Below are 22,839 nucleotides of genomic sequence, written 5' to 3'. Positions count from 1 at the left end.
CTTATAGGGTATCATATTTGACACTGCAAAGTTGAGATTGTTCACCTTAAGTTTATTGTAGCATTAATGCATAGGTGCAGTAGCAGAAAGCTTCAAATAAAATAGCTGCAGGAGGAGTGGTTGGGTTTGTGTTAAGCACCCCAATTTCACCCGGTATTAATCTCTATTAATCTTTATTGAAGGAGTTGCAGGGGAAGGCAATGGCAGGATTTAACTTGTGTCCCAATAGCCCTTTCAGTTGCTGTTTCTTATTTCAGTGCTGGTTGAAGGACTTGTGAAAATCACTCACCTGCAGCAACCATGAGGTCACAGTACATCACAGCGCCCACCATCACCATCTTCCTCTTCCTGCTGTGGACCCAGTCCTCAACAGGCTGCAATAAGGCTCTCTGTGCTAGCGATGTCAGTAAATGCCTGATACAGGTATGAGTCCTATTTCCTTTATTTGCTTTTATGTGTTTCAAGACACGGTTCTGAAGGTGTCTCTTGAAAAGATCCAGTGATACAAATAACTGGTATTTTATATTAAATAATGTCTTTTAAAGAAGCTGATTTGGTCTCCTGCATATCTAAATGCAGATTACCAACCATTTCACAGATAATGTTAAGTGCATGCGACAATGGACATGTTTCATTTCTTAATGGAAACATTTTCTAGTTGAGGATTATGATTGCTGGGTTATTGTTAGAAGCCATTTCCAGTCACACTCTTAGTTTTCAGGTTCTTCTTTATTAGTGATGCTATGAACAAGCAGCAATTTGAAACAGACATCTGCGGGCAATTGTACTTTTTAAAGTTAATTGCAATACCAGAAGTTCATATGTGCTTACAGTGCTCCCATATCTTTCTGAGGTGTTCTCCCTATCTACTCTCTCAACTTGCAGTCTGTCTGCTTTCTTTAATCTCCTGGCCCAGGCAAAGGATCAGTACTTGATGTCTGATGCCCTCCACAGCATCAGGTTTTTACAGTCAATTAGAAGATGGGGCTTTGAGCTACCTGGTCTCGTGTGAGGTGTCCCTGCCCATGGTAGGGGGTTGGAACTGGATGATCTGTGATTCTAAAAGCTCACATGAGAGAACAAACACAAGTAGGGGCAAAACTTGTCTTAGAGTCCTGAGGTGCATTCAGGAAAGCTTTTTGATCAGGAGGGACTGACAGCTGCTAATGGCAATGAGCGAGCAAGCTCTGAAAGTGCTATTCCACCTAAAAAGCATAAAACCCAAACAAACCAAAAACCCCAAACCACACAGATGTTTAACTCAAATCCAGATGCTGCTTTTGACTTGCTGTCTGTCTTCAGTGAATGAAACAGACTGAGACCGGGTTGCTCTTACAGCAGGATTTAAGCAGGAGTTGTCCTTGCTGTGGCAGCACATATACTAAAATTGGAGCGATACAGAGATCAGCATGGTCCCTGCACAAGGATGACATATGAATTCAGGAAACTTTCCATGTTTTTTTTTACTTGATGATCTTAAAGGTCATTTCCAACCTAGCTGATTCTAAGGTTCTATGTTTCTAAGAGGTATGGTGGGCAGCAGGACGGAAGTGTCTTTCCTAGCAAAATTGCAAGCAGGTCTGGTAACTACCAAGTATTTATTTATCAGTGGTGTATTGAGCATGCTTCTTGACTCCGTTTTGGAATAAGGAACCTCGATATGGTCAGTTGCAGCTTGTTTTAAATGAAGCTGCTTCTTTGTAAGTTGGAAATGCAGTAGCAGAGAGCACAAGTATCATGCGGTGGTAACGTGCTAGTACACTTACTGTAAATGTATGGTCACAGTCTGAAAAGCGGTGCTGAAGTGGCATGAAGCATTTCTGTGCTCGCTTCAATTCATTGGCTTCTGTATAAAATTTGTCTGGTTTACAACTAAAAATACTTGTCAGATTCACAAATCCATCCTGTGAGATGACGACTGACTGCAGGCTGAACTGTCTTCTGTCTGGCGTCTGCACTGCTATAGCTTAGAAAGAAAAGCCCCCAGAAATGGAAATTGCTGCTTCTCCTTAGCCCCACCATTGCCTGTGGAGTTGTTAAATAAGGGAGCAAGAAAGAGGCTTTTACTTCTTCAGAGACAATGCCAGTATTGTTGTTGGTGCGGTTGGTATTGAGCGCTGCCACAAACTGATGCGCTCAGAAGTTCCTTCTGTTGCATTTTTTCATAGAACCTTTTAGGTCTGAAACCTTTAAAAAGTAAGGTGCCAGTTGTGCACTGGATGTATGAGCTGTTTGAATAGCAAGCACAGTGGTACAGATCTGTTGATTCGGGGGAAAGCTGTTGGTCCAGATGAAGGGGAAAACAGGAGAGACCTATTGCTTCCTTTTCCTGTGATGCTGATGGAGCCCACAGATGTCTCCTTCCCAAGTAATCACCTAGCTTTTATAAAGCCAAGCTTGAGACAGTAGTTGTTGAAGGAGTTGCAGATTAAGACTTGGGAGTGTAGAGAGTGGGACCTCAATATTAGTTCCCTTGAAGGCTTTGCACATAGTTCCTTCCTACGTCTTTGGGATTGGAGCATTGAAGTCAATACCTGACTGTTACCGTGCTCTTCAGGCAGGCCACCGAGGCTGGCTTGCACACGACGTGTGTATTGCAGTATTTATTCCAGCACATCTGTTGCTGACTTGAACGCCTGGGTGGTTGTGATGTTCCCATGTGTGGAGGGGATGAGAAGACCAGCTACGCTTGCTGGGTGGAGCGTGTCCGCGCAACATGGAGGAAATCCTTGAAGACAGAAACCTCTAGGATGAGACGTTCCCACAATTGTTCATAGCAGATGGGTTTGAGGCGAGCTCCAGGGTAGCTTTTGCAGTGCAGAGCTACCTGCAGTTGTCAGGCTGGAGTAGGATGTCCATGTTGTGCTGGAAGCCGAGCTTTGCTGTCTCATGTGTGACAGCTCTTTAAACTACTGCTGTCTGCAGGAAACTAACAGTGCTGCAGTTCAGGCATGGATTTCAGATCCTTCTGGAGAGGGTTTGTTTTGCAGAGAACACAGTTTTCTCTCCCAAACACTACGTGCCCGCAGTCACCTCAGCTGGTGTGGTATCGCTCTGATTAAAACCTCTCTTCATCTTTTTCTTCACCTCCTGTTAAACTTGTGTACAAACTTGTCAGCTTGAAAGGGTTTCCCAGACTTTTTAACCCTGTGGTATGAGATGAACACCACTCCATAACTTCAGGGCTCAGGCATCCAAAGGCTACTTCTTGTGTGTATGTTGTCGCTGTAGTAGGTAACACAGCTGGGTTAACAAAACAGTTTTGTCTGGTTTGCTTCCAGGAAACTTTCTGTTATTAAACTGTTGTAGGAAAAAAACCATTAGCTCTTTTTCTTTTACTCCCCCTTCCAGTTTGCAGAGATGTTGCCAATGCCTCCAGGTCCTGTTTCTCACTGCACCGAGAAAGCAGTCTCTGTCATTTAGAGAAAGCTTTGAAAAACAGGCAGATGTTAAATACCTTGTAAGAATCTTGATTTGCTCTCTGGAGCAGAAGTGTCTTCATTGTACAGACATGCCCGCTTCCTATTCAGTACTGTATTTTTAGACTGAGAAGCTTATTTCTTGCCTAGCAAAATACATTCTCCAATACACCTTCAGTAGGTCAGCTTGGGAAGTTGCCAAGCTGACTTATGAGTAATATTTTCTTCCACTGACGCCTCACCACCCCCAAGCCATCAAGAAGGAGCGTTTCTCATTCTGCCTCACTTCACCCACATCCCATGTAAGCGTTCTCTTAAAAAGATTTATCTGTACAAGTATCCAGTGGGGATGAGTCAGGCAGAAGGACTCAAAAGTGGTTAAGGAAACCGTGTACATGCAAGCACACATACGGAAGAACAGTCAGTTATTGCTCTAAAGAGCCTGTCAGACTCTGAGAAGGGGGCAGCTGAACAAATGTACAGAAGACAAATTAATTACATTGCTCTTTCCTCCCTCCTCGCCCTCCAAATTACTGCTACTCATAATAATAATAAAAGAAAGGCTTAAAAAATTGCACTGCTCATAAGCCCTACCTAGGAAATGAATTTGTTGAAGTAACTGGTAGGTATAACGATGCCATCCCAAGATAATGCTTACACACAGAGATGCTAAGCACACATTTCTTCACTATGTTGCAAGCACGGAACTCAAGGCTGCGTTTAATTCTGTGAGAATACTCATAGAAAACTGAAACAACTTAAATTTAGTGTATTTTCCAGCTTTGATCCTCACACTACATTTAATAGGTTATGGAGAATCACCTCCTCCCACGAGCTGGTTTGTTGGTGTTGCAATGTCTTTAATAAGTGTAAAGTCGTTTGCCCAGTTTCCCTGTTGATGAACAAATCTGTAGGATATTTGAAATGCTCGTATGTGTTAATAGTATTCTCTGGCCAAGGTAACAGTACTTTACTCATGGTTGGTTTTAAAGTTATTTTATCGAGGCTCTTTGTTCTCAAGGCTGACACAACTTGTTTATCAACCAGTAAGATAAATATTTGGCAAGTGCATCGTTCATTCACATAAGTCATCTTTCTAAGTTTGTGGTGTTTCCTCTTGCGGAAAAATTTGTATCTCTTACTAACAATCCCGCTTTTCATCTTTCACTTGGAAGCAGCACAGTCATAGGTGGCATTAATAAATTCTGAGGATGCAGAAGTAAAAAATCTTGGAAGCTTTTCCCTCTGTAGATAAAAATCCAAGCCTCACAAAGGCTGCATGTTGCAGAAATGCATGTGGAGCATGCTTGGTCAGTCAGTGGGGCAAACAGCTCACATTAAAGCGTGCAGGCAGCAGCGTTACGTAGCATATGGAGTAGTTTGTGAATTTTGTTTCTTTGTGGGCTTCAAGAAGATTTGTGATCTGGGATGAAGTGAGTGGAAGGCAAATAAGAAATCGATCCATTTATACTACATTAAGACATTGTAGCGTGCCTGCAGCGCGTTTTGGGGTTTGTTCAGTTTCAGTTCAGAACAGGCAGTGTTGCAGCTTCATATGCTGAATTCTTAAACCCCATTCCCTAGCCAGACCTTGGTCTGGCCTCTCCCTCTGAAATGCACTCATTGGTCTCCTGTGGGATCATGTGAGCTGGTGTGAGTGAGGGGCAGTCCCTGTGCACCTGTAGCCAGTGGACACCTGCATTTGCTGGTGTTGCCGAATAGAGAACAGGGGTTATACACGATCAGGTGCATCTCTGTGCCTTGCCTAGCACATGTGCTCCTAATATTTGGCATCAAAATGTCTCTTTCTCCCCTTCCTGATGCTTCTTAACAAATTTCCACTTAAAAAGTGGAATTTTGCCCCCTTGGCTTCTTCCCAGCGTGCTACAGCAAGACTTTGCAGATGATGTTTGTGTCTACCTGCAGGGAGTGTTGTCCCTGACCCAGCTGTGGTTACCTGAGGTGGAGCCTCTGGTGGTGACTCCAGGTTGGGAGAATTTCACACCAAACCCTCTTCCTGCCCTTCCCTTCTGTCCATGTGGGTCTCTGGACCACACCTCAGCATGTCACTCCCCTGCCTCTGGAGGACGAGATCAAAGAGCAAGGATGGGAGTCACCTTTTCCCTGGCCCATTGCACAGCAGAGATTTGCCTATGACGCTTCCAGTACAGCCAGGGGTGGGAAGGATCCCGTGGTCAGTGTTTCCAGTAACGGGATGTTGTTTTCTCACCAGTTGTGCGTAACATGATAGTAAGGCAGACGTCATCACAACCAAACTCTTAGGACAACCAAATGTGACTTCTTGGCTGTCCACTTTTTGCACGGTGGTGTAATTCAAGCCTGTATTATTGCCATGTAGCCACAGCCTTTTGGCCAGACTGGAATTACGAGTATGGATTTGAGATAGAGGGAAGGGGACCACCTGGTTTTTGAATTTTCTTCACCCATGTAGGCTGTTTCCATGCTTTGAGGTCCACAAGTCTCCAGCAGGTTTGCTAAACAAGCGCCTTCAGGTTTAGATGATATGAAGAGAAAGATTTGTCTTCTTGCTTCCACGCCTGTTCTTTTAGGCTTAATAATGGTTAAGGAAAAAGAAGTGTGTGTGCCATTGCACTTTCTGGAGGCTGCAGAAGTCTTTCATAATAGCAAAAAGGATTCAGCTGGATGTGGTTGGGGAAAATAATCTGGTCACTAATATTGGACAAAACCCTGCAGTCAGATGACTTAACTGAGTAAGTTCCTTTGAGAGCCCATGAATAGGTGTGATGGTGGATGTCATGGATTTTCTGGAGCATGTGCATGTGGCTTACAGTAACTTTTTTTTTTAGCTAAATTATAATGTACGCGCGCTATTTATGCATGAAGAAACATCCTTCTTTGAACTGCCTGCTGTGAAAACGTTCAAAGAACTTGCAGATTCAGGTGTATATAGAAGTGCACACACCTTTCCCATGAATAAACTCAAATGGGAGATTTAGGTTGGATATCAGGAAGAAGTTATTTGCCGTGAGGGTGGTGAGGCACTGGCACAGGTTGTCCAGAGAAGTTGTGGCTGCCCCATCCCTGGCAGTGTTTAAGGCCAGGCTCGTTGGGACTTTGAACCTGGTCTGGTGGAAGGTGTCCCTGCCTGTGGCAGGGCGTTTGGAACTAGGTGATGTTTAAGGTCCCTTCCAACCCAAACCGTTCTCTGCTTCTAATAGGATGTTTTTCTCTTCTAAATGCTGACTTCAGATTTGTCTTCAGAATGTCACCTTTAAAAAACGTAACCCAAAGTTGCAAAAGTTCTTTTTGTAAACTGAACTAAGTTCTTTGGCTGGAGCTATTGTACCATCTACTCACTGCATTAGAGCACTAAGCTTTTTTAATGCTGTAATTTGAGTTGTGGCTTGAGGAAGAATTGCTCTGCTGTGTTCACATTTTACATCTGGGATTGCTGCACTGTAATGAGTTTCTGTTGTTTTCAGGAGCTGTGTCAGTGTCGCCCCGGGGAAGGGAATTGTTCCTGCTGCAAGGAGTGCATGCTCTGCCTGGGCACCCTGTGGGATGAGTGCTGTGACTGTGTTGGTAAGTTTGTGTTTCTTTGGGATTTTCTTCTATTTTAAATTGCTTCCTCCTGCTACGGGCTGAGCTCACAGTCTTATAATAGAAGTAAAACATTGGGATAGAATCTGTGCTTTAAACATCTTGCAGCTCATTCTGTGGGCACTGAATAAGTTACTGTGGGGAGCCAAACACTGGAAGGCTGTATCTGCCTTGTGGAGTGGCTGTAGGCCAGGTTTTGCTTGGTTAATGTCATCATAACTGACTATTAATTTTGTCTCTAAAACATAAACTCCTTTTTGAATTGTCATCTTGAGGAAATTACGCAGGACGTGGTTCATGGGGTTGGACGCCATATGGAGGTTTCTAACTGTAAAGTGTACTGACAGATACCACACGGGGACAATTTTAGGTTACAGTTCCCTTGTGAATTCTCGGGGCTAATAGGAAATAGCCATGGCCAAAGTTTTCATCGTTCTTGTATGTGCAAAAAAAGCTCTTTGTGGAGGATGAGAAGGAGGCATACAAGTTCCTACTGTGGGATTAGCTGTAGGATAGCCTTAACCAGAACAGCGCTGTTACTAACAGGTAGTGTTTAGAGTGTACAGATCTTTGAAAGTGAACGCTGCCCCTGCTTGAGGAGGATGTATTCTACTTCCATCTCTTGTTTTAAATGTATTGGAAGGCTTTGTCCTCCTGTGGTTGCTGGAAGTCTCTCTCTGCAGCCATTCAAAATCCTTCTGGCTTCTGTGAAAAGGATGCATCTTGAGTGTTGTACCTGCTCTCAGCTTCTCTGGCTGGCTAAGCCTTGTCTGAATTCATGAAGCTCATAGCAGCTCATAGACCTCATAGCAGCCTTCCAGTATCTGAAGGGGGCCTATAGGGATGCTGGGGATGGACTCTTCATTATGGACTGTAGTGGCAGGACAAGGGGTAATGGGTTAAAACTTAAACAGGGGAAGTTTAGATTGGATGTAAGGAGGAAATTCTTTCCTGTTAGGGTGGTGAGGCACTGGAATAGATTGTCCAGGGAGGCTGTGAATGCTCCATCCCTGGCAGTGTTGGAGGCCAGGTTGGACGAGGCCTTGGGTGATATGGTTTAGAGCGAGGTGTCCCTGCCCATGGCAGGGGGGTTGGAACTCGATGATCTTAAGGTCCTTTCCAACCCTATTCTATGATTCTATGATTCTAAGCTGTTTAATGTCAAAATGCTCTTTTTCAGCCCATTGTCTCTGCTGTTCCATCATGATGTGAATATGCTTTCTGACATCCTGCTTTCTCTTTGGTTCTGGCTAGCTTATCTTTGCTTTACTCTTCAGTAAGCAGTGGACTGGCATGGTCCTGCGCATGTGTGATTCTCCCCAAAGGCATAAAGTGTTTTCAGCCCCTGCACCTGTGGAGGATATACATTTAGAAAGAGGCCCTAGAGTTTGTTTTTCTATTAGATCTTGGGCTCCCATCCCCTTTGCCCTTCCAGCATCATCTTGTGTTGGCATATTCAGTCATAAGAGTAAGGAATAGGATAGTAGACTGTTTTCCCAGTTCAGAACAGTTGTTTGCTGTAGAAATCAAGGCATAGTGTGCCAGTATCCTCTAGGGAGAGGAAAGACCTGCCTCTAGGGATTGTGAAGAAAGCAAGCAAATTCCACACACAGGTGGTTGGTTGGGGTTTTTCTTCTAACTCTGCAGATTACTCCCTGTTGTGCTGCTTTTCCCATGGTGTTATCCAGGACAGAAGATAATGAGGCTTTAGGTTCAGTTTCCAGTACTAAGTATACTAAGCCATCTCCTGACGGCTTTGCAGGTGCCTCAGACCTTGCTGGTTCTATGGTATAGTCCTGTTCTTCTCTTTAGCATAGGGTCTTCCTTCCTGTAGCCTTATTCAAATAAAGAAAGAGGAGTGCATGCTGTACCCAGCTCCCTGGAGACAGTTCTTGGCTGATACTTGAGCTGATATTTAAGTCTCTTTAAAAGCTAATCATGTCTAATGTAAAAGCAGATGGGTTGCCGTGTCTTTCACGTCATGTCTGCTCTGAAGTCAGGAATTACCTCCTGTCATGCAGCACTGACTTTACTGATGCTCTGTCAATGCCCTGTGTTTTGTGTGGATGTTATCTCCCTTCTCTGACAGGGAAAAAGAGACTGGAGGAGGGAGAACAGCAACAGGCTCCTCTGACCTTTATTCTTCTAAGCTTTGTGAGTTAAGCTCTTCTAGTCCCTCCTGTAAAGGCTTGTCTGCTTCCATCATTTCAATAGCCCATTTCTGCATCTTCTCATCCATTTCAAAGCAGTAGTGTAGACATGTTTGTTCTTGACCAGTTGCTCATATAAGTTTTTTATTTTAATTTTATAATAATTATATATAAATATAATTATAATTAAAATACTTGTTAAAATAGTAAGAGGGAAGGGTCTTTGTGGAATGAGCAGTTATCCGTTAAACTATGAGCGACGGTTTCTTGTTACTATCTTTAGGTAATGTTTTCATACTGCATTGGTACACACACAAACTCGTAACACTTTGCAATACTCTAATAAACAATCTGGGTGTTGTTTTTATCTGTATTCTTCTTACCAGTGAAATCTATTTTCTGAATCCCACCTGACAGAGGGGGCCCCCAGAAAGGCTCATTGGTTTCCATTTCACAATGTTCATACATAGACATCAGCTAAAGTAGGTCTCTTGAAGTATCTGTACAAACCCCTTACCCAGTTTGATACCTTCCCAGTTCATTTTCAGGTAAGCATGCTTTATTCCAGTTGCATGATGAATATTCCATGTGCTTACTAAGAAGCATTAATGCAGGGATAGAAATCTTTAGTTAAAGCAGTGAGTCTGGGAACATCTTTGAAGACCTTTTTATAGGAGCAGACTGTCTTGTGGTGTTCTTGTCATTAAACACTGGTAATGCTAACCACTTGCTTAGGATTTGCCAGGTTTCATACTCATCATCGTGGATGAACTTCCCTCTGCTTTGTTCATTATGGAAATCCACCTCCTTAGATTGAAAAGATTGTGTGTTTGTGTAAGGTTCCAGTTAAACATGGTTTCTGAAGCTAGAGTCCTAATGTATCTGCTGAGCAGGAGATGCATGGGTTGTATGGAACAGGTAGTCTTTGAACGTTTATGTCCTATATTGCTTTGATACTTTAAGGATTGGTGTGCTTTGCAGCTGTAGCTGTCCAAAACTGTTTCTGTGACACTACCCAAAATGTTATCCAGATGTACATGAGGAAAATGGATTTGTGTGTCTCTTGCCAGGTGACTTCTAATAGTATTTCATGGCTTCTGAGTTTAACTACCTATGCAGATCCAACTTTTCTTTCTAACCTTGACTGTTTCAGTGTTAGATTAAATCAAGATACCCTTCAGTTTCATTGCTAGTAACAAATGTTAGTTATGTTAGTGTTTAAATGGTTAATGAAAAACTAGCACCTGCACTGCACATCACAAAAATACTTTGTAGGAAGTGGCAGACAGAGAAAAGACTACAAAGTTTCAAAAAAGATACCACAAAAGATGTTGGAAAGTAACAAAGAGGTAAGCTGGAAACAAGCATTTTGCCTGTGGTGACCCCTCCAACTAAGTAGCAAAACGAGGTTCATCTGGGCTATCTCTGAGCAGGTAAAGTAATGCTCCCTCCTTGCTCAGTCCTGATAGTGATCTTTGTGTCTCTGGCAGATGACTAAAAAGATCTAGCGCACTGCTGCAGCAGGTGAGATCAAATACTTGAATTGTGATCAAAAGTTTCATGTACCTCAGGACTTGTCAAGATACTATCTTCATCCAGTCACAAGCTTTCATTCCAGATTCATGCTAGTATCGATTATACTGTGCTTTGTCTCTTTTCCCAGGGGAAACAAACCTTCCATTGAGATCTTCATATTCTAAACTGTCATTCTAGCATAAAAATGGAAGTGAAGTGCTGTTTGGACGAGGTTTTTCTTTTCATTTGGATCTCACAAGTTACAGGTGTGTTCTGTGGAAGCCTGCAGAGGTGTGAAACCTGCCATTGCAGAAAGCTCCTCCTGCTGTATTTGGTGGCAGTTTTGCTACTGAGCTGAGAGTGCAATATGTATGAAAGGGCTCTGTTCTAAATGTTCTAAGTATTCCTGCCTGTTTCAAGGAGGAGTTTGGGGAGTTTCGTGTAACTTATTGTTTCATTCCTCTGCAGGTATGTGCAATCCTCGCAATTACAGTGACACACCTCCAACATCCAAGAGCACTGTTGAGGAGTTGCATGAACCAATTCCTTCCCTTTTCCGGGCACTGACAGAAGGGGATACTCAGCTGAACTGGAATATTGTTTCCTTCCCCGTGGCAGAAGAACTGTCACACCACGAGAACCTCGTTTCCTTTTTAGAAACAGTGAACCAGCCACAGCATCAGAATGTCTCTGTTCCAAGCAACAATGTCCACGCACCTTACTCTAGTGACAAAGGTATGAGTGTAGTGTCCTTCCTCTCGTCTCTTCCAGGAGCCTTCTTGGTGCATACCCTATGCTTGTCTGTGCTCACTTCTTCTTTTCCCATGAAAAACTGTGAAAAGTTCAGTCTAATATTGCACATGAAATAACAAAAGGAGTGAGGCAAAAGTATTGAGGAACATGGAAGGTGGTGTTAAAGTGTCTGGTGATCTTAGAAGATGCTGAACCACATGAGTTTGTTACATCTATAGCTCATCCTGTGGCATGAGGCAGATTGTTCATGTTATTTTGCATGCACCAGCACATGTATCTTAGGAGAGAGGATAGACAACAAACTGTGAAACCAAACCAAGTATCAGTGCAGAGGCAGGCAACTAAAACACATGGCTTCAGAGGTTTGAGAAAGCCATGTGCCATAAACCGTTGTAACTGGAGTAGGTGTTTGTTTCTTTCATCTAAGTAGGCATAACTTGAACTCTTTAGGAGGATGGTTTGTAGTAAAGCTGAGTAAGATTAGCAAGATCTCTCTTTACACTGAGGAGGGATATGTGACAGACAAACTTAAAAATATGTGACAGACAATCTTAAAAATAAGCAATTTGAGGACTCATTGCTCTTTTATATCAAGGTTTTTGTATTCTTTACTTTAGAGGACAGACTTCAGACTATTGTTGGGGAGTGAGGGAGAGGATGAGAAATTTGAAGTAATGACAACAGTGGCATAACAAAGAAAAAATACTCTCTGCTTCTTGGTTTCCATACTGAACCTGAAGTACTTTTCCCTGCAAATCATTACATCAGACTTAAAAGAATCTCATAAACAGTTCATAGTAGAATTGCTGCTTAACAGGGAAAAAAGGGAATCTGATTTGCTTTATTAGTGTAATTAATGCTTTGCTTCCTTCCCAACACACACTTTAAATATTCATTACCTCATGTGTTGCTGTTGTGATGGCTCTTTTCTCTTGTCAATGAAAGATACCCTAATTGATGGACATGCTGCTTTGCCATGCCATTGTGAACCTTTGACCTAGTTATGTTTCTGAGTAGGACTGCTGTTGATTAAATTGGGACCGTAATGGCAACATCTCTAATTTCCTTTGGTTAAGGCACATTAGAAAAATAAATTAACTCCAGAACTGTGAAACCAGATGGTCAGAAAGCATCTCATTCATATGTTTTTGATGTTATTAAAACCTTTGCTTGCCTTTATGAGAATGATGCAGAAAGCCATGTTAAATGGCAAGCCACAAAAAGCCCTGTGTGCAAACACTACAGTATTTAAAGAGGTAAATTATATTTGGGGGAAAAAAAAATATGCTTAGAACAATCTTCAATATATCCCACTGTACTTAAGTACTGCAGCCCAGATGGCTGTTCTCTGTCAGTCCTTTACTACCATACCAACAGGATGGGCTAATGATAGTTTTGGATTAAACTTGGAATTTGAATTGCATCTCAAGGGTGTGGAGGAGTTTTGAGTTTAACAACAGGCAAATACATAACACTGCAATTTTTTCTTAGTCAAAAGTCTCCTTCATTTCACTTACTAAGACTGTATTAGAGATTAGGTTGAAAAAGGTTTTACTGGAATGATGACAGTCCAAAAACAGCAGTTATGTTTGGAAATAGTTACCAAATGCCACTGGTTTTCAGGTTTCAATAGACACTAAGAACAGAAATAAATGTCAGAGCTGTTCTTGTAATCATTGGCTGTGCCTCCTCCATCTTAGTGATCAGTGAAGAAGGTAGAAGATGGCTTTCAACATCATATACTTTAAGTATCTAAATATGTAAGCCTGTTGGGGAGTCTCTTTTCTTGGTCACAGTGTAGGTAACTTTCTCGTGCTCTGCTTTTTCAGAAGTCATTAAAGTTTGCTTATAAAAATGTGGATGATTCAAGCATTGAGAACAGAGAAGGTGGAAAGAAAAGTTGGGTGCCGGCCTTGGTCAGTTGATGTGTAGTATGGTGGAAGCAAGCACATCTGGGGAGTTGTACCTCTTGTGTTGGATGTTGTGTGAGCAAAAGCAGCAACCAAAATTTGGAGGGGTAGTAGGTCAAGGGCTAAAGAGCCTTGTGAGCATGGGCACAGGGAGGCAGCCCAGGAAGTTGCTGGAGCCTGATGGCTTCTGCCTATTGAAAATTCAGTCACACAATCAAGTCAGTGGTTTAACAAGCTAGCATGTGCTAGAAGAACCACTTGAACAGAGGCTGGGTTTGTGCATGTGTATGTGTGCAGGCTCAGTTGCAGTACATATAAGCATAGCCTGCAGTGGAAGAAACTGAAGACCGTCTCTTTACCCTTTCCTTCTCCCCAGCTGTGCTGTTAGGCTTAAGGGCAGATCTTGCAAATGGAGAAGTCTTTAAGGTGAATCGCTCAGCAGTTGTCTTCAAGGCTGTAATATTCAGGGATTAGAAAGATTATTCCTGTAAGCAGGGACACAGATGCTCTATGATTTCTTTAACAGGGCTGTGCCTACACCATTTTGTGGTTCTTCGTGGCTCTTTGTGTGCTTCACTCCAACATGGTGTGCTGGCAGCAGCCTACTGCATAACCAGTAATAAGGGAGGGGCTAATGAGAGGTAGATTTTGGTAAGGGGACAGTAGTCCCTCTGCTATCTTCTGGAATATATCCCCAATTTCAGAAAGGCTCTGCCTACAAATGCCCCTTGTTATGTTGTGTAACACAGTTCTGATTTTACTTTGGAGGGGTTGCCATGAAGCTGGTCCAGGGTGCCAGACTCGCTCAATGCAGTTCTGGGTGAGTGCCAGGAAAAGCAGCACCACCCCCAGGAGCCTACAAGCTCTGTGCCTGAGTGGCATGAAGCCACTGGCCCCGGGAGGGCGGCTGTAGATCCAGGAAGAGGTGGAGTGTGGTGGGATATAAAGCATTCCTTTCTCGCCCCAGCCTGCTGTGAGCCCAGCCGCCAGACCTTGAACTTCCCCGTTATTATCTTAATGAGTGTCTTCCCTTTCCTCCTGTGAATTGACTTTTTAACATTTTAGTTGCCAAAGTATGTGTGTGCTGCTGGAGCTGCTGCAGCTCTTTGTATCAGTAGTTTCTGACACTTAAGAGAGGATTGCAATGATTCTTAGTCTAGAGCTACAGTCATACTTTACTCTTTTTGCTTTACTTTCAGCTGGTACCCTCAGAGCTCTGAACTGTGGGTTCAGATGTTTAAATAAGCTTAATTGTTTCAGATGATGACAGGATGTTGGCAAGAGAGAGAGGGGAACTAGATAATCTTTTGGCAACTGATGAAACAAAATCTGTGTTGTAGTTAAGGGTTTCTGACTTACACAGCTTGGTGACACAGGGGATGGTGTCCACTCTGCATTTCTGCTCCCCTCCAGTGTCAGCCAGGTAAGAAGAGAGCTAGAAACCCACTAAAGTGGCTTCTACCTCTGTAGAAGAAGACTTTTATTTAAAACAATTAATTATTTGTATAAGTTCTGATTGGCATAAAATGGTATGGCTGCTGGATGGACAGTTGCCTCTTTAAAGTACTTTCAGAGCTACCAATAAATAGACAACCAGACAGCTGAACTCACATAGCACCTTTAGCTTCAAAGGTTGCATGCAGGGAACTGCCACTAACTCGGGAAGTTTTCTCATCTTGTAGATAAGCATTTTCCTTAACTTGCAAGAACTGAGTTGCTTTATCTTCTCCGAGTTGCTAAATTCCTCCGTAGTGCACTGATACAGCTCTCACTCGCAGCACAGACAGCATCATAGCAAAATCTGGCAGAAATACAAGTCTATTTCTTCTGGCCATTTTGAAATTAGACTTGATTGGGTTTTTTCTCCTATGCAGACTTTGTTGAGTACGAATTAGGGGGGGTGGGAGAGAGGGGGTGGAAATAGGTGAGAAGTTCACCTTCTAGAAGAAAAGGGAATGCTGCTTCATCCTTATCCCTCCCCACACCTGTAGTCTGTAGTCCTTACTGTGTGAAAATTGGCAAAATGCAAATAAAGAGATGTTACTGTACCGAGTAACATCCTTTTTATCTACGCTGAGGGAGCCGAGTGATGACTGTGTAATTAGGTTTGTGAAACAAGTTAAATACTCTCCACGATCCCAACTGAGCCTGTAGGTATGTATATTTCTCCCCTGTGTAACTGTTTCTGCAGCCTATAAAGAGGGATTTAATGCTTGAGGAGAGGAACTCTGCTGCTTTCAGTAATTCAGCCTCTGCACAGGCACTGCTGAGGAGGGGACCTGGAGTGTCCTGCGATAAACAAAGAGCACCCTGGCCAATCTGACTCAGTCAGACCTGGCAAGTGTCTGAGCGAGTGAGACTTCAGAAACAGTTTGGTAGCAAAGACACGGCACATGTCCTTCAGCTGCTTACAAGAGCTGCTGGGAACCAGCCAGACCTGCTGCTGATTCTTGCTTGCTGTGTACAGTCTGTTCTCTCCCCTTCGCAGCATTTTGGACTGGTCCTTTAGGACCTAACCCTCTTGGCTTGTGTGCAGGTGGAAATAAACTTCCTCCTACAGTTAGGTCAAAATTAATGCTGCTGCCACCTTAATAAGATTAACATCTGGCTTTGGTTGCGTTTTGGTCTTGGGAGAGTGGTCAAGGAGACCAGTCTTACAAGACCTGACTGCTGTCATCTGGTTTTGCCAGGGTTATGGACCTGGTGCTGCTCGTCCTCCAGCCTCCTTCCCCCCAAGAGAGGTCTTCAGTCTCTCAGTTCAGTGTCATTGATGTTTACATCCTAGAAATCATAGACTCTTCTTCCACAAGGTTTATTTCATATTCCAGCAGGCATTAGATGATGAACCGGGCTTCTCCAGGACTACTAACTGGTACTAACATGGAAGAGGCTGTCACAGATGAGGTTAACATGAAAGAGAGCACAGATGTCTTCTCACACAGAGGGCACTGGTCATTCTCTGGTGTGAAGACAGCCTGCAAGTGCTGGGAACAGCTAGCCCACCTCAGAGTGTGCACAACTTTCCTGACAAGCTTTCCTGACCTAGCCTTTCCTCTGTGTGTTACAAGTCAGAGTGCAGTGATCAACATGATAGCAGTGAGCACTTCTGACACCCCCCTGGAGAGGGCTCTGGTTTCTTTAAAGGGTTGCTCTACTACAGTCTAGAGTGAGCCAGGAGTCATTTTGCGTTTGCAAGATGATCCAGAGACTAGGTCAGTCAGGTAGAGATGGCATCTCAAAAGCTGATTTTGCAGAAAGAAATCTTTCTGGATTAGCCTGGATTGCCTGTTTGGAGGTAGAATCTCTGTGCCTCCAGCTGTCACCTTCTAAGACTGACTCCACCTATGGCTTTTAAGGTTAAACTTGAGAAGAAAACTAGTAATAAACTATCAAAGAAGTGCAGTGGTATTAAGCAGGAGGGTACAAAGATGTGTCTTAGAGGCTTCTGTAACGTCCTGTACTTGCACACTGGCACTGAACTGTATGACTGACAGGACACTTGCTGGTGCTTATTCCATGAGGAATGCTGCCTAGAGACTCACCTCTGCTTTCTCTGACCCTACCCTTCCACTGAAAACCTCCTGTGAGGAACGAGCAGAACATACCTAGGAATGTCTGGGACTCCTGAGAATGGGTGGTGTCTGCTCCTCTTGGGACGCTGACAATCTGAGCTGTTTGTTGCTGGTGACTAAATGTTGCCAAGTGTGTCCTCCATAAGAAGATAGAGCTGCTGTATGGTCTCTGTGTGGATTCTTGCCTTCAAGGCTGTCATGGCTATATCTCCCTACCACTTTCCAGCTTTGGCCAAGCACTTTAGGTATATACGCAGCTGGTATGTAAGCGTATGCATCCATTTTGCTCTTTCCTTCTCCCCTTTGAGAACAAAATATTGCTGTAGATAGACTGGTTGTTTTTAGCAGAGGTTTGTTCTTTGAGAACTCTTTTCCTCTGGTTGTTGTGCCACAGGCTCTATTATAACGAATCATAGAAAAAGAAGCGCCAAGAATGGGACAGGACTCACACAGCCACAACGTACTTTGTTATTCTCAGCAATGCTTCAGGTACTCCAAAATTTCTTGGACAACTGCAGTGTTACCTGCAGTACAGCTTTTCTGCTTCAGCTGTGGGTCTGCACTTCCTCCCCAAAATCCTTACTGCCTTGTTGCACTGTCCATCTGCAAGATCTGTCCATCAGTTCAGAGCCTAAACAAGGCAGTGAATACTGTCTTGCTTTCAGCAGGCTGGTAGCATGTCCTGTGACCCTCTTGCAGCTGTTGAGGTAGTGGCAAAATAGTTTTACAATAGTTGGGGTCCCTCAAAAATGTTTTAACAAACAATAGTTCTTAAAAGGGTAGGTGGGGTTTCCAGATGTCAAAGAGGAGGATGTGTCTATAGAAAAGCTGTTGGATGTATCATGCTTTCCTGTATGTTGTGTTGTCTCTTGTCACATGCTCGAAAGCATGGGTACCATACAGATCATCTGTTGGTACTGAGGAAGCTGACTGCATAGATCTGATGACTTGTAAAGTGATACAGACCCTTGCTATCCTCGACTCACCTTTGGACCTCACCTTAAGAGCTTGCCATGAGATGTGCATACTACTACTGATGCTGCTGATGTATGGGGCACCCAAATTTTAAAGAGGAGGTTCTGGTGCACATCAGTGTCCCAAGACTTGCTTACAGATAACAGACTGAATAAACACTATGCTTAACAGCTGCACTGCTCTGAGAGTTCTTTGGTTACTCACCATTCTCCATATTTCCGTAATCATCAAAAAAACCCCATCCTGTCTTGGTTTACCATTTATGATTGGATTGCATTTTTCTAATCCACGTTGGAATGTAGGCCAGGATGTTTCTCCTGGATCCATACTCCAGAAGCAGTAATAGGCTAGAAAGCCCTTTGAGATCTCCCACTCACAACTCTGATGTGTGCAAGTGAGATATTCATATGTGCAGACAGCTCACAGTTGTGCTTTTCCCCAAAGTGTGCCAAGTTAATGCTGTGGGTAAATACAATACAATTCAAGTCCTTTGGAGGATGAACAAAGGTACGGTGTAATCACCTGGTCATCACAAAAGAAAGTTGGTACAATCTGTAAGTAGACAGGGGAGGGATGTTTTTGTTCTATATCTATGAATGCCTCAGCTCCAGTTTGAAGTTGCAACACCAAACTTCATGGCATTTCAAATAACTGCATGACTGTTAGAAGAATAAAGTCAGCATTTAGGCAGAAAGGGGCTCTTAATGTTAGTACTAAAACTAGTGGTTTTGCTTAAAAACAAAGGAAAAAGTGTGCAGTTTCAAGTTGAGGAAAACTGGATTCTCTAGCTCTGTGATTTAATGTGGCTGAAGAGTATTGTGGAGTTGGGGGGTGGGGAGGAGGAAACATTTACACTAAAATAAGGGGGTTTGATGTTTTGTAAATAACTTCTCTAAACCTAAAGTTTTTCATGATGGTATATAGCAACTGCTGGTAACTCTGAAAGTGATACCTTGGTATTACCTTCAGAGGACACATGCCTGCCTGTTGTTTTGGCATAGACCATCCTTCTGCTTGAGAAGGTATGTCTTATAACTGGGGGCCAAACCCCCAAATATTCATGCCTCTGACTGTAGAAATGAATGAATCTAGCAGGAGAGCAGACAACAGGTTGAGCTGTAGACACTGAAAACTTGAAGTTGATAGATTTTACCTTGGCTCTCTGCCTCTTCTCTCTGCTTTCACTATTGCCTTTTTTCCTGTATGCCTTACAGTCATGATGATTTGCAATCCTACTTCAAAAGCTGCACATTTGATTAATTTTTAACTAACCTTTAAAAATATTTCAAGACCCTTTAAACCAAATTTTTCCCCCCTCTTGGTTTAGAACACATGTGTACTGTGGTGTATTTTGATGACTGCATGTCAATACATCAGTGCAAGATCTCTTGCGAGTCCATGGGAGCTTCCAAATACCGATGGTTTCACAACGCCTGCTGTGAGTGTATTGGGCCAGAATGCATCGACTATGGCAGTAAAACTGTAAAATGTATGAACTGCATGTTTTGAAGCAGGAAAATTGTAATATAGAAATATTGAGGCCAAAGTAATCTCTCTCAGTTAAAGAGATGGGGATTGCAAATACTGTGTTTTGGTGGAGTGCCTACTGGTTGCAATTAAATGTACCTGGTTGAAAAAAGATGTATAAAATCTGAAAACTTTTTTTTCCCTTGTCTTTTAATTTTAATTCATGTAAGCAAGGCTAACTAGTAGAAGTTTCAACACTATGTTTTAAGTTTATTTCTGCTCAAATGGTACAGCCATGCTCATCCTTGCTGTTCTGATTGTTTTCCTTTAATTTGAAAGTATTGACTATACTGGTTTTCAGAATGTAGTACTATATCCTGTAGATTAGAGTAGGGAGACGTTACGAGTATGGTAGTGAGATTCCTATCACCTAAGCTCAACAGATAATGAAATGGCTGCTAGTTGGAGGGGGTTGTTTGTTCTAAGGGGCTGGTGGGTTTTTGCTTAGTTTTTGAGCTTGTGTTTTAACCTTATTACATTCCAGGTTTTCAGCTTAGCCTTCCATTGTGAAAATGGTATTTGGGCAAAAAGAAAAACTCATGCTTTCTTCTCAAGTTCAGCAAGTGGGCTGTCATGGATAAAATCCAAACTTCTTAGAAGAAGGGCTGCCCAACAAAATACTATGTATGGGGCACTTTTCTTCAAGTTTCATTTGCCTAGCTTTTGTAGGTACATTAGGGCATATGTTGTGTAATTTATATATTAAACAAGCAGAAAACCACCTATTCAGTCTTCTCTTAGATACCAAAATACAGTTGTTAATTGCAGTTGCATTCTGTCCTTTTGCACCGCTCTCTAGGGCTGCTTACTCCCCAGACATTCAGTCTAGTAAAGGAAACATGAAAAGTTACTATGGATTTAATGACTAAATGAATAAAGAAGAAGGAAATTGCATGACCAGTAAGTGGTATAGGGCTTGAGTTGAGCTGTTGGCAGCAGACATGTTCCCATTTAGTAGTTTGCTGTGAATATGTATTCCAAAATGCAATCACTGGCTTTTTTCCCCATGAAATGTTGTCACTGAGGAAGGGAAGATGTGTCCAAAAAGGCAGAATTAGGATGCTCTGAGTTTAGAACATCGTCCACTTTGCTAAGTAAGTGTTTTAATATGTTGGCAGTTACATAGCAGTTAGTATGAGCCAGTTAGGGCTCTGTTCATAATGGTACGAAGTACAAGCATAGAGTGTATAAGTAATTAATGATCAGCTTTTAGTATTTATAATGATGTGGGTTTGAACTCCTCGATTTCTTTTTTTAATGCATATGCACACACAAAAAAGACTTTGACCATTCATGTTTCTCTCACTAACCTCAGCCTAGAGGGATTAAGCTGTTTTATAGTCACACCTGTCTATCTGTACCATGTACAAATGAAAGCAGTCATTTTAAATTGATTTTGTTGAAAAGTTTGCCTGAATGTTGTCTTTTCATTTTTTCCTATGATACAGCTTTCATTAAGGTGAAATAATAATGATAAAAAAATCTACTCTTGTGAAATAACATTATTTTCTTCAGTCTCTTTTTCAGCTATAAAAAAGTACTTGAAAGATGAATGTTTTGAACTAGTGGATAATGGAATACCTTTATGCTTCAGATTTGCAATGAAGTAATAAATACTCATAGATGTGAATAGAAAAGCTTAGCTTATCATGAAGTTGTTCCTTCTATATTTGACAATTCATGTTATCTTTTCTTCCGCTTGAGTTTCTTAAAATGAATGGAGAGAAAGAATACGTTAGAGTAGCTGTGACTGGTTTTAGCTAGAGGGTGATGCATCATCGATCTTGACCAAGAGAGGAGACACAAAGTAAGCGTTGCTAAATCAGCATGCTTCAGATTCTTACAATGGTGAATTATTAGAAGCACCACAGTAGTTCAGAATCTTCCTGGGGGGAAAAACAGGGCTGATGTTTCTGGTCAGGCACCTGCTGCCCCATGGATCTGTGACACCGTCTCCATTTACATCATTAGAATTTCACCGTGAGGTCAAGTCAAGGGAACAGCAAGGGTGACAGCGGGAGGGATATGGGGAACTAGCTTAACAGGGGTCCAGGAAACAGTGTAGGGAACGGCATAAAAATGTAAACACGGTTATTTGTGTGTAATGGCCTGAGAGCAGAAAGTGAGGATGCACACTTTGCCTTATTTTTTGTAATTCCTGATGCTGTCTAGTTTGCTGTAAGCGTTGTGTGTATGCAAATGTCATACAGCAACATCCAGTGTATTTTATTACAATGAGTGTGTTAAGAGGTATTTTAATAAAAAGACATTACTGATTCTTATGTTTTCTTTTTCAAGATTTTCTTTTGGAAAGTTTTTTATTTAGTCTTGCTCATTTTGCAAGAAAAATCATAATTCATTGCGAGGGGGGGGTGTGGGGGTATTTCACCTGTGTCTGGATACCAGCAAAGCATCACCTACACAAGTGCTTCAGAATACTTCAGAATACGTTTTAAAAACTTTTCTGGCATCAGCCAGTTTTATTACTGTCCTTTGGGGTAGAATTGTAAATTACTGAGCTTCAAGGGAAGCCAAAAAAGGTAATTCATATAATAAGAAATTACACAAATCCCTGGTCTGCTTGGGTTCTGACTGAGAAGGGGTTGAAGGCCTTTTGCTATTCTTTCTCTAAAAGTAGCTAAAGTTTTTGTTTTGTTGTTTTGGGTTGCATTTGTTTGTTTTTCCCCACAGGCACTTGTTCCGAAATTTCAGAAGCATTGACACTGTGCAGAGAGTGAGTACAATGGCCATAATGTGCCATTGTGTTCCTGTCATTTCTTAGGGCTCCTGGCTTGATTTTAGTACATTTAATAGATTTCACATCTAGTACTTAAAAACGAAATACAAGAACACCTGCTTGTATCTCTGATAACGTATCTATGGTCTCTCCAGTATCCATGTCAAAGTTAATGGCTGCTTTGGTACCTGGCTCCCAAGTCACTCTTCCTGCTGGTTGGCTCATCTGGCTGGATGTTTGCTGGTGAACACACGCTGACACACGGAGACACACAACACATATGCTCTGGTCTCTCCAGCCACAGGCACCCAAGACATGCAGGCCCCTGTGACTTGTCAAGTCTTTCCAGTGGCTGGCACTTGGATCTACATGCACAGAGACCCCCTCACCCAGGAGGAGCATTAATGAGGAAACAGGACAGACCATGGTGATGAGGTATCTGCAGGGCACTGTCAGACAAGTGTACTGACCAGCCCCTTTTATCTTCTTACCCTCTTTTTCTCCACATTTGTTCCTCCCTTTCACTGCCTTTAGTCTTTCTGCTACAAGCCCTGCAACAGGTCTTCTGCCACCCCAAAATGCTATTCCCTTGCATCCCAGGTATCCCATACTCACAGTGGTGGCTGTCATGGGACAGCCCTGGGGGGAGTTCATTTCTGTGGGTACCATATTGGAGTTCCTCCATCTATCATTGCAGTG

General features: G+C 42.5%; 1 protein-coding gene and 1 pseudogene across 1 annotated transcript; both read left to right on the top strand.

The window, feature by feature from the left end:
* Positions 1-179: 179 nt before the first annotated feature.
* TWSG1 (twisted gastrulation BMP signaling modulator 1) lies at positions 180-21,681 on the top strand. The gene is made up of 4 exons (XM_061356295.1): positions 180-423; positions 6,884-6,983; positions 11,135-11,401; positions 19,204-21,681. The coding sequence occupies exons 1-4, from the start codon at positions 301-303 to the stop codon at positions 19,383-19,385; spliced, it is 672 nt and encodes a 223-aa protein (XP_061212279.1). The 5' UTR covers positions 180-300; the 3' UTR covers positions 19,386-21,681.
* LOC133213841 (U6 spliceosomal RNA) lies at positions 1,362-1,461 on the top strand (annotated as a pseudogene).
* Positions 21,682-22,839: the final 1,158 nt, after the last annotated feature.

Source organism: Neopsephotus bourkii, unplaced genomic scaffold (genome assembly GCF_033783945.1).
Source record: "Neopsephotus bourkii isolate Nb327-2 ecotype Australia unplaced genomic scaffold, CSIRO-AGI_Nbou_v1 NB_846, whole genome shotgun sequence".
Lineage (NCBI taxonomy): Eukaryota > Metazoa > Chordata > Aves > Psittaciformes > Psittacidae > Neopsephotus > Neopsephotus bourkii.
This window is presented reverse-complemented; position numbering and strand designations above follow the sequence as displayed.

Bases quoted from the DNA above. Each gene is read 5' to 3' on its own strand.
- TWSG1 (XM_061356295.1), top strand. From the start codon at position 301: ATGAGGTCACAGTACATCACAGCGCCCACCATCACCATCTTCCTCTTC. The intron at 424-6,883 runs GTATGAGTCCTA...TGTTGTTTTCAG, and splicing joins TCAGTAAATGCCTGATACAG to GAGCTGTGTCAGTGTCGCCC. The intron at 6,984-11,134 runs GTAAGTTTGTGT...ATTCCTCTGCAG, and splicing joins TGAGTGCTGTGACTGTGTTG to GTATGTGCAATCCTCGCAAT.